This window comes from Globicephala melas, chromosome 10, assembly GCF_963455315.2.
Source record: "Globicephala melas chromosome 10, mGloMel1.2, whole genome shotgun sequence".
Taxonomy (NCBI): domain Eukaryota; kingdom Metazoa; phylum Chordata; class Mammalia; order Artiodactyla; family Delphinidae; genus Globicephala; species Globicephala melas.
Genome location: NC_083323.1, coordinates 86,174,770 through 86,186,829, shown reverse-complemented (window position 1 = coordinate 86,186,829; position 12,060 = coordinate 86,174,770). Strand labels below are relative to the sequence as shown.

Here is a 12,060-nt window from a genome sequence, read left to right as displayed (position 1 = left end):
GTAAGAGATCCGGGAAGGGAGAATCCCTGCTCCACGAGTATTTCTCTAGAGAATATACTTTGTTTTTCTTTCTTTTTTTTTTTTTTCTGCGGTACGCGTGCTCAGCGGCCATGGCTCACGGGCCCAGGCGCTCCACGGCATGTGGGATCTTCCCGGACCGGGGCACGAACCCATGTCCCCTGCATCGGCAGGCGGACTCTCAACCACTGCGCCACCAGGGAAGCCCTACTTTCTTATTTTTAATTAATGGAGTTAATGACTAACTTTTCTGGACAATTTCATACCAGAGGAAAGGGAGTAAATACCAAATATAGATTTAAAAGATCCAACTGTTTTAAAATTTTAGGTGAAGGATGCTCTGCTGCTCCTCAGTTGTACCACTTGTACTCCCATCTCAGGGCCTTTGCACCTCTGTATCTTCTGTCTCGCGTGCCCATCCCCCAGATACCTGTGTGTCTGGCTCTCCCACTTTATACAGGTCTCTGATAAATGTCACTTTTTCAGAAAGGACTTCCCTGATCTACTTAAATAAAATTAGCTCTGTTCCCAGCCCCGACTCACCACTTGCCTCTCATTCTCTATCCTTTACGCTACTCTAGGCATCTTTATAGCTTTATCATCATCTGGTCTGTTTATTTGTGTATGTTCTATCTCCTTTCATTAGAATTTTAAGAGCCAGGAGAAGAGAGATGCATCTTGGTCTGTTCACTAGTATATACGTTATGTCTGGAAGAGTTCCTTGCATTATAATAGGCACACAGTAAATATTTGCTTAATGAATAAATGATTACATAAAAAGAGGGTTTTGTTATACTTCCATGTATGTACTATACAGAGTATATATTCATATACATATAATATATAAATTTTAGTGTATATATATTATTTTTATGTTTTCAAAACTATAGTAATTTTCTTTTTGTAATTTATTTTTTATTGAAGTATAGTTGATTTTAAATCTATTAGTTTCAGGTGTACAGCAAAGTGATTCATATATATATTCATATATATATATATGAGTATATATATTTTTTCTTTTTCAGATTCTTTTCCTGTATAGGTTATTACAAAGTATTGAGTATAGTTCCCTGTGCTATACAGTAGGTACTTGTTGTTTATCTATTTTCTATACAGTAGTGTGTGTCTGTTAACCCCTGACTCCTAATTCATCCCTCCCCCCACTTTTCCCTTTGGCAACCATAAGTTTGTTTTCTATATCTGTGAGTCTATTTCTGTTTTGTAAATAAGTTCATTTGTATCATTTTTTTAGGTTCCACAAATAAGTGATGTAATATATTTGTCTTTCTCTGTCTGACTTACTTCACCTAGTATGATAATCTCATCCATGTCGCTGGAAAGAGCATTATTTCATTCTTTTTAATGGCTGAATAGTATTCTACTGTATATATACACCACATCTTCTTTATCCATTCATCTGTCATGGACATTTAGGTTGCTTCCATGTCTTGGCTATTGTAAATAGTGCTGCAATGAACATTGAGGTGCATGTATCTTTTTACATTATGGTTTTATCTGGATATATGCCCAGGACTAGGATTGCTGGGTCTTATATCCCAGGACTAGGATTGCTGGGTCATATGATAGCTCTATTTTAGTTTTTTTTTTGTTTTTTGTGGGTTTTTTTTGCGGTACGTGGGCCTCTCACTATTGTGGCCTCTCCCGTTGCGGAGCGCAGGCTCAGCGGCCATGGCTCACGGGCCCAGCCGCTCCGCGGCATGTGGGATCTTCCCGGACCGGGGCACGAACCCGTGTCCCCTGCATCGACAGGCGGACTCTCAACCACTGCGCCACCAGGGAAGCCCCACCATATTTTAGTTTTTTAAGGAACCTCCATACTGTTCTCCACAGTGGCTGCACCAATTTAAATTCCTACCAACATTGTAGGAAGGTGCCCTTTTCTCCACATCCTCTCAAGCATTTATTATTTGTAGACTTTTTGATGATGGCCATTCTGACCGGTGTGAGGTGATACCTCATTGTAGTTTTAATTTTCATTTCTCTAATGATTAGGGACGTTGAGCATCTTTTCATGTGCCTGTTGGCCATCTGTATGTCTTCTTTGGGGAAATGTCTATTTAGATCTTCTGCCCATTTTTTGATTAGGTTGTTTTCTCGATATTGAGCTGTATGATCTGTTTGTATATTTTAGAGATTAATCCCTTGTCAGTTGTATTGTTTGCAAATATTTTCTCCCATTCTGTAGGTTTTCAACAAATGAAGTAGAAGAATAGTTTACTTGAGAATAACTTTAGGATAACAGTGTGACTGTTACTCTCCATCATTACATTTTTTCATATCTAAAACCGCTCGCCTCTTTAAATACATGCAAAGTATTTTTTTTTTTTTTAATTTTGCATCTAGTTGTGGTTTCCTGCAGCTTACATCCCTTCAGTAATAGGTCTGGTGAGGTTTTTTTTTTTTTCCCCAAAAAAGTCCCTAAAAAGGTATTCATGTTTGTATTAACAAACAAAAAATAATAGAACATACCACAGGGAAAAATATAAACAAGAAAAGGAACTATTTTACCTACAGAAACACACTTTCAACTCTCTGCATTTCTCATGCTAGTATTAAAAATATCTCTGCTTGGACAGAACCATTTTGTTTCCATGCTAACTTCTCCTTTGTTTCTCCTGTGAACTTTTTAAATTCGGTGTTTGGCAGAAGTTTTGTTTTCTTTGGAACTAAGTACTGTGTAACATACTGTTAGCTGAAGGCTGTGATGTAGAAATTTATTATTAAAAATAAAAGAGAGAAGAATTTATTCCATAAGGATGAAAATGACTTAGTGTCAGGGAAGTTAGGATTTTCAAAATGCTTTACATAGCAAATTGTGTTTCTCTGAAAGGAAGTATATTTTATTTCCTAGGAATAAATTTAAGCATCTTCATTTTGCCCATCCTGATTAATGGGAGCTGAGAAAGAAGGAAAGATAGACAGTTTTACGGAGAATTCCTTCTCTTTGCCATGTGTAGGCATAACTTTGGTGACCTATATATCCTCAGACCTTCTGGTGAGATGTTTATTAAAGTGTTATTACCCATAGGAGTAATCATAGTTAAATAACCAAGAAGGTATTTTTTATGGAAGGTGAGAGACATTTTTTTCTTCCTGAATTAAGCCATGTACTCTTTATCAACCAGAATGTATTTGAATTTCCTATTTATTATTCATTTTTTAGTTTCAATTTCTCTTTTTCTGTTTTACATTTCAATTGATCATAAAATCAGAAGCATTCCTCCTCCAGAAAGAGTATCATATCAGGTTAATAAACTTTCTGTCTCTCTTCCCAGAATGGCCTAGGTATCATGCTGCTCTTCACTTATCTTGAAAGTGTAGTCCATCCAAGTGACTTCAACTGCAAAAAGAAAAAAATGATTCCACAAATTCTACTTCTGTTCGTTGTCCATGACCCATTTCTGTCTTTTATCTAATCCCATGACATGTCAATGGACATCTGCAACTTAACACTAATCCTACCTGTGGACTCAAAGGATGTTTCAGCTTTCTCACTGATATAACATCAACATCAGTTTGCACTTAATTCTGTAATTCATTGACTTATTATGCAAGCTCTCCTCTTTACTATTTATTATAACTGACCAATTTTTTTCATTTGTCCTAATCGTTAGTTACGAGAGTAGGGCTAGGGAGGTATCTCTGTACTTCTAAAACATTTAGCTCTATGGTTCTGCTTTAATAGGAATAGTTACCAGCAGCCAAATGCTTCATTTTAACTTAAATAATCTGTAATATTAAATAAGTCAGGCAGTTTATCATACTATGGATAGTTTTTTTAAAAGGCTACTGAAAACATGATGCTTATTTTAGTCCTGGATCCGTGATCTGAGGACAGTGCTCTTATGACAGTAAAATAAATTCTGTGTCTGTAGATAGGGTAAAAATTCAAATGCTGTCATGTACTAATATGAAGCTGATACTCACTCCCCTTTCTGTGCCAGGTATGCAATAATCATGGGAAGAAGTAGAGTCCTGACACCCTATCCAGTCCTCTCTGCCTTTCTCTGCATTTAAAAAACAAATGCGAGAAAATACTGTAACAAACCCTGTATAAGTCAACACTGAAGTAATGTTAAATTTTGGTTCAGATTTTTTCAATGAAAAGTATCAATAGATACTTTTTTAATGATAAAGCCCTTGTGTGATTTCCTCAAGTCCAAAGGGAATACAGTCTTTGTTGATTTCCTTTGCCTTTCTTCTTATTGAATAGAGAACATTCCAGTATCTTATTCATTTCAGAGTTTTTTTATATTTTGGATATTTCACAGAGCATGTAGATTTATGTAACTTTTTATTACCTAGAAAAAAGTAGCAGCAGTATCATTTTAAAATACGTTTTGAAATATTACCACATGCTTTGTCAACTCAGACTTTCAAATATATTATAATAATGGTATTAAATAGATAATATAAATATATAATAATACAGTGGAATAGAATTCCCTTAGCCTAAATCTCTCTCATTACTCTATTGTATACTGCAAGGAAAATAACTCTCTCTGATACGTAACACATTTGGCAAATTTACTATTTTAAAGTTTAAAATAAAAGGTTGGAGAGGGCTTCCCTGGTGGCGCAGTGGTTGAGAGTCCACCTGCCGATGCAGGGGACAGGGTTCGTGCCCCTGCGGCTGGGCCCGTGAGCCATGGCCGCTGAGCCTGCGCGTCCGGAGCCTGTGCTCCGCAACGGGAGAGGCCACAACAGTGAGAGGCCCGCGTACCGCAAAATAAATAAATAAATAAATAAAAGGTTGGAGAGTGAAACTTTTGGAGGTTTATAAGTTCTGGTTTGTAAATTCTCTTCTGTAGTAAGTGATGACCCAAATGAGTCTGCATTTTGGATGATTTTTTTCTTTGACTAAAAATTGTCTTTAAGATAGTTAATGGCAGAGGGCAGTGAATCCCGTGGTTTTCTTACCTTAGTTCTGATCTTGGAGAAACGTTATATTCTTGACTTAGTATCTGTCATCATCAGATATTCCCCCTTAAATTCATATAGGTGGATGACAATTCGTGTTTCTGATGTATTTACCTCTTTTAATTGTGATACTCATGCGTGGTAGAATTTACCAAGTTACCCTGTTCGTTTAAATCCACTAGCAAGAGGGAAATAGTCCTAACAGCCTTTTATAACCTATTTTCTTGAGAACATTTAGATAAAATAGTGAGAGAGAGAAGGTAAGCCTTCTACTTAAAAATCATTTTTATTTATCAGTCTAGTACTCAAGTTTATTATCTCTTTAGAGTTGCCAAAGCAAGCATCTCACCTCCCTGTTATTAATGAAAGATATTCCCAAAGTCTCAATAGGACAATGGTTGAAATTGTCAAGAATTGTTTTGATAGTTCTAGTGAATAATTACTTAAATATCTTTAATTTATGTTTCTGAATCAGACTATTTCATTGGTTGATTAGTATTTAATCTTATAATTAACTTTAAATTAGTATTAATGAATATTTACTAGCAGATGTATTGCCAATAAATCTACAAATTTAAAAAATTAAAGAAATATCTACTAAGCATTCAATTTTATGTGATGATTATCTGGGCTAATTTACCCAAAATTGCGTGCTAGCCAAATAATTAAATCATTGTAATACTTCTAAGGCTTGCAATAATCGACTGTCTTATTAAAAATGAGTAATTTGAAATGACGTAGTTGTATTTCTCACTCATTATACCATGAGCATTTCTCATGTAATTTTTTAAAAGTCTCTGAAGGTCAATTTTTTTTTTAACATCTTTATTGGAATATAATTGCTTTACAATGGTGTGTTAGTTTCTGCTGTATAACACAGTGAATCAGCTATACGTATACATATATCCCCATATCCCCTCCCTCTTGCATCTCCCTCCCACCCTCCCTCTCCCACCCCTCTAGGTGGACACAATTTCTAATTGCTATATTATATTCTTTTCTATACTATAATGTATTGAATAGTTACCCTTTTGTTGGATAACACAGTGATTAGCACATTATAACTACTAGATTGTTACGATTTTATTTACTGGTCAGAGTGTATGAATTTTTAGTAGTATGTAATATGTATTAAAGTTGACATACATGGTACATGTCTATATTTATAAGTGTTATATGTATATATATATCTCAATATATATATTTGCTATATGCTAGCAATATATGTGTATACTTATCTCCCTAAATCCTAACCTAATATTCTACATTATCAATTTGCTAAAAAATAGGCAACAGTAGCTTTTTGTTATTGTCTATACTGAATTTCTTTCACTTCCAGCAAAGTCAGTTGTTTCCCATAAACCTCTTGACTTGATATTTATTGTGTAAATTGTCCTTATCCTTTCTTCCAGTTATCTATTAGAGTTGTGTTTATTTCAAGTTTGTAGAGTTCTTAGTGTCCTGAAGATATTACCTACCATTTACTGCAGATATTTTGCCAATTTGACATTTGTGCAGACATTTGAAGATTTCATGTAGCCTGATAAATTCATCTGTGTTTTTTTTTAATTGGGAAAATCTTTATATATTCCAAAGTAGTTTAAGTATTTGTCTTGATTTTATTCTATTTTATATTTATAGTTTGATCTTTTAAAAATTTAACTCTTTTTATCTATATAGAAGTTATGTATATTGTAAGGTTCAGCTCCAAGTTTTTCTTTTTTCATTTGTTGAATAATTCATCAAATACCCATTGATTTTTATATTTTATTTTTTACCTTTTGTTACTACATGTACTTGAATTTATTTCAGAACTGTCCACCACATTTCATTTATTTGTATTTTGAGTCTTAAATCATTATCCTATAATTTGAGTTAAATTTTATAATACACTTAAATAACCACTAGGGCATTTTCATCTCTTCTAATATTTTGATTCTTAGAAGTTCATTCTCTCAGATAAAATTTAGGTGCTTGTGTTTTTCAATTTTTTTCTTAAAAAAAATGCAAACAGCTTTTGATTGAAATTGAGTTAAACCTGTAAATTTATTTGGGTAAAAATGAACACAATAATTTTATTGAATTCACTCGTCTTAACCAGGAGCATTGTATGTTTATCAGTAAGGTTTTACCATTTCCTGTGTATGGTTATCAAACATTTCTTGATAATGTTCAAAAGTATATTACCTTTTTGTTGCTATTGTGATCAGTTTCTTTGGTTTTTGTTATAGCTACTGAAGAGTAGCTATAACAGCTTGTACAGCTATAACGGCTTGTACAACTGTTGTTGTACAGAAAAGTTAATGTATAGAAGTATGTTCTATAGTATGTCTTGTTAGCATGCTAGCTTCTTAGTGGTAAGGAGTTCTTCCATTGGGACACATGACTAGTGAGTATACTGGACAGAGAAATGGAATTTTATTCCTCTCAGTTGGTATCTTGCATTTTCTTAATGCTCTTCAAGTTAAATGTTATTTTCAAAAAATAAATATTATTCTTTGAAGCAAAGTAGCTCAGGACTATTACAACTATGGGAATAACTTGATAATGTTTTGTAGTCTCTGTTTTTATGAAAATTTACATTTTGTGACTTTGGGGGCATATTTCACATTAAATAATTTTGCTCCTTCGAACTCTCATATTTTTGTGAGATTATCGAAACAGAATTTAAAATGATTGAAATATTTTGGCCTTCTGGTTCTTGTCATTCTTGACAGTAGAGTAAGCCACACTAGTAGATTTCTGTAGCATATTTTCTTAATAAACTAGAAGCTTAATGGTATGAAAATAAAGCTTAACGTGGTTTAACATTGATCTAGAATGTTCCTGACAACCGTAAAGCTGTACATTACAGACTCATTTTGTCACACAGTGATATTAAAATATCTTCAAAACAACTAGTAGTTGAACTATTAGCTATCAAACCAGAAGTGTATTACTTCAGGTATGTTAATTTACTCATGAGGTCAATATAATGCCCTACTATTAAAACATAGTTTTCAAAAGCCTCATTATTCTTTAAAATAAAGAGTAGAAATAGTTGCCATGTAAAATAGGTATCATTGGGCTTCCCTGGTGGCACAGTGGCTGAGAGTCCGCCTGCCGATGCAGGGGACACGGGTTCGTGCCCCGGTCCGGGAAGATCCCACATGCCGCGGAGCGGCTGGGCCCGTGAGCCATGGCCGCTGAGCCTGCGCGTCCGGAGCCTGTGCTCCGCAACGGGAGAGGCCACGGCAGTGAGAGACCCGCGTACCGCAAAAAATAAATAAATAAAAATAAAATAGGTATCATTTAACTTACTGTCATTATTATATTATCTTACAGCTCATGGGGCATTCAGAATGGGACCACAAACGAGGGCCAAGGGGATCGCAGGTAGGTTTCTTTTCTTTTCCTTTTTTGCATTTTGTTTCTTAACACTTTGAGCCATGAGTTTTCTAAAACTCATGAAATAATAATGAGAGAGAGGAAGAGACAAAAGAATCATGCCATTTGTTTTTATTTAAGTTAGCTGTAATTAAAGTCAGGTTTCAAATCCCAAAGGCAGATGCCAGTATATTCCTCTGAAGAGCTTTCTGGTATCCCAGACTGGTTGTGTTTATATGAATGTAGATTTTATATTCATCTTGTCTCTGCAGAATACAGTTTGATCAGCAACCTACTCTCTTGATTTTATTCCCTTCCTTTGAAAATTTTTCTATGTATTTTCTTCTTTTCTCTACCTTCCTGGTTTTGGTTAAATATTTTGAAATATAATGAGAGTAAACCCTGAACTAATTACAGAGTTTTGTCTCTAAATGAACTGTCTTCATCTTAGGGAAATAGAAAGATGAAAGGACCTATTATTTTGGAAAAGAAACAAATTATAAAACTTTCTATATTACCAGACTGTTCTCATTGTCTTACTTTATGTCTTAGGCAAGGAGAAAAGCTTCCATGACGCATTTATGCTTTTTAATGACCTAATTAGACAATGTGGATTTGTTTTGCTTCCATAATTACTTTGTCTGACAAAATAAAGGCTGAGTTTTACACTAAGAAAATTGCCTCTCCTCCTAGGGTATTTTGTGAAGAAATGTAAAAATCATTTCTTAGCAGCCTGTGCTTACCTGACTGTAAACGCGCTAAATAAAAAATTAAGTGGGTGGAACATTTTAATCTTTGCTGCTCACATGTTTTATTTGCCACTAAAAAGTATGGTTAAGAGAGAGTTTGCTGTACGATACTGTATATGAAAGATCATTGTGAAATGTCAGCGTCTCCCAAGTGTTTTACCAAGCTGACATGACCTGTGCTGTCATTAAGATTGCACGGACAACAGTTTCATTTCGGTCACTAGGGAAATACAACCAAGTCAGTCAGTTGTTTTTAGGGGAGAGTTTAATAGCTGTGGTTTTATTTTTGTCCATTATCAATTTGATTAGTAGATAATATAAACCAGTCCAATTAAATTAGGATTATCCAAAAGGATTTATGCCTCATTCTCCCTCACTGTCACTTCCTTGTCTCCATTTTCTCTGGCAACTCTCCCTCTGTACACATTTATTATTTTAAATCAGAATTTTCGGCAAGATTGGCAATGAAATGATGAAATTAATGCATGGTAATTCTAGACCAATCAGAAGTAAAGATGAGCACCAGTAGGAAACTCTGTGGTTTCTGATTATTGCCACCAAAGACATTTTGACTCAGAACACACGAAGCAACTTGATGAGGGCATGTCCTTCCAAAGTAATGTAGTGTTAGTTTTTAAAATTTGTTGAAAAAATATATAATATACTCGCCATATAACCTATTTGGATATAATTTATCTTCAAGTTTGGATTGGTCACTCTGTCATTATAAATTGAATTATAATGTCATAAAGGCCCAGCGTCGTTTATGTTAACTTTAAACGTAAAAAATCCCAGAATGAAAATTTTTAGAATTCCAGCTATTGCACGTAGCTAGAAAACTTCAGATTTCCACATACACATGAAAAATATTTTCATAAATAAAGTTTGATTATATTTAGAAGCTTGAGATGATTCTGAAAAACAAAGGCACTAGAAAGTTCTTGCATGAACTACCGTTATCAGCATCAAGGTTTTTCGTGAACCTCTCAACTAGCAAAATAAGCATTCGAAATGGGGTATACCTTTGTCTCACCCTTGACCCTCAACTCAGATTAAAAAAAATTGTCAATGTCAAAAGCAAAAACACACACCAAAAAATAAAAACGATAACAATTACAACAGAATACTTTATTCTTTGGAAATTCCAGATAAGTCAATTAAGCACAAAAGTAGTCACCTCTTATCTAATTCTGATTCTCCACTGCGTGGTGCGGGGGGGGGGGCGGGGGGGGGGAATGGGGTGGGGAAGACAGTATATTTATGTTTTAGATGATTGATCCCTTCTTATCTTGCTACCATTTCCTTGGACAATATGTCTAAAGCCTTTCGGGCATTTGAAAGGAATTTCAGACAGACTGCATTTGAACACAGATCTCTAAATATTTTACAACTACCACAAGGCCTTACTCAAATCCCATCTCAATTTAGTTTAATTCAAGACAGGTTTTTAAGCACTTACTATGTGGATAGCACTGTGGTAGGTCTCATTGAAGAAAAACTGAGTGACAAGTTTTCTGCATTGCAAGAGCTTACAAGGTATGGTTGGAAATAGAGCGGTACTTGAGTAGGTAATTTGCATATAAGGCAGAGTGGTAGATGTAAAATTAAGTATATAAGCAAAGTGTGATAAGAGTTTAGGTGGGACAGAGTATTTATTTATGCCTAGTAGAACTGGGAAATTTGGTGGTATCTGAGCTGAGCCTTCAAGTTTGGGTAGTAAGGTTTCAGAAGTGAAAAGAGGGAAAGGGAAAAGCTTGAGGAAAAGTCTGAACTGGTAAAGTGTGGGGTTGTTTGGATTTCTGTGAATTTACTTTATAACTATATATATATATATATATATAACTGAATCACTTTGCTGTACAGCAGAAATTAACACAACATTGTAAATCAACTATGCTTCAATAAAACAAAACAGAAATAGGTGGCAACAGAAGTGAGGAAAATTTATTTTTATGCTGAGGTAGGATGTATGTCTTAATAACTATTAATGGCAAAGAAAGAGAATCAGTAGAGAGAAGAAAACACTGAAAATTCTCCATAGTGACCTATTTAAGGACTGAGAAAATAGTGTAATCCAGGGAAGGGAATGCAATTTCTCCCAGTGTGGTCCTTTGGGCTGGTCCCTTTGACACCTGTTTATGTGTTTTTCTCACATTCCACCAGTTCCCCCCCTAGGTTCCGCCATTCACCCTAGTTCAGAAAAACTGACCATGTTCTCAAATGAACTACTGGATAGATCCACCAAAAAGCACAAATGAAGAAGTTTTGGAAAGAAAGTTGGCACATCTATACCAGAAAAGGAGAGAAGAAGTAGGGGCAGATAGCACAAAAATGAAAGAAATACTTTGAGCCTAATGACTTCAGTTTTCTTGCTAGAGAAAGGGTACATAAACTTGGGGATATTATAGTGGAAAGCCTTGAATGGTAGAAAATATATGGAGTACATTTGTTTTAGATTTCCAAAAATGGAATTGACTTGATGTGTGAACATACCTGGTAGAAAGCAGTGGGCTATGACAGATGTTGAGTGGGTAGCCTGCAAGACAAATTTTAACGTATTTTACTGTAATGCAAAAAACACCAGTATATGTCAGGAACTGTTTTTAGCCTTCGAGGAGTCAAAAATTGAACTAAATGACTTTGGCCTTCAGGAAGGAAGTATATAGTTTTGCCTAAAGGCAGCCTTAACTCAGAGGATAAAAATGATCAGCTCATATTGAGGGCATTCGTCATTTCCAGGATAGAGTTAAACTTCTCCTGGCTTTCCTCCTACATGCTTGCTAAATAAAAGATTTTCTCAAATTTGATGTCATCTCCCAGAATTATATGTGCATTATCACAGATGATAAGGTGTACCTTTCATATCAAATACTTAATAGAAAAATACATATCTTACTTCAAGTAAATTCCAACACTTAATTGCATGTAACTCTTCAAACTCAGTAAGAATTTAATTAAAATTGATTTATTTACTCTTTACTCAATA

General features: G+C 34.8%; 1 protein-coding gene across 4 annotated transcripts in view; it reads left to right on the top strand.

Moving 5' to 3' along the window:
• PDE3A (phosphodiesterase 3A) overlaps positions 1 to 12,060 on the top strand; it is a 316,494-nt gene that overhangs the window by 183,700 nt on the left and 120,734 nt on the right. For 3 of the 4 annotated variants that reach the window (XM_030841282.2, XM_060306004.1, XM_030841281.2), the window contains exon 2: positions 8,284 to 8,334. The exons of the other annotated variant lie outside the window; for it this stretch is intronic. In XM_030841282.2, coding sequence (XP_030697142.1) covers positions 8,284 to 8,334 — 51 coding nt within the window. The remainder of the gene's footprint in view (positions 1 to 8,283; positions 8,335 to 12,060) is intronic. 4 annotated transcript variants of the gene reach the window in all.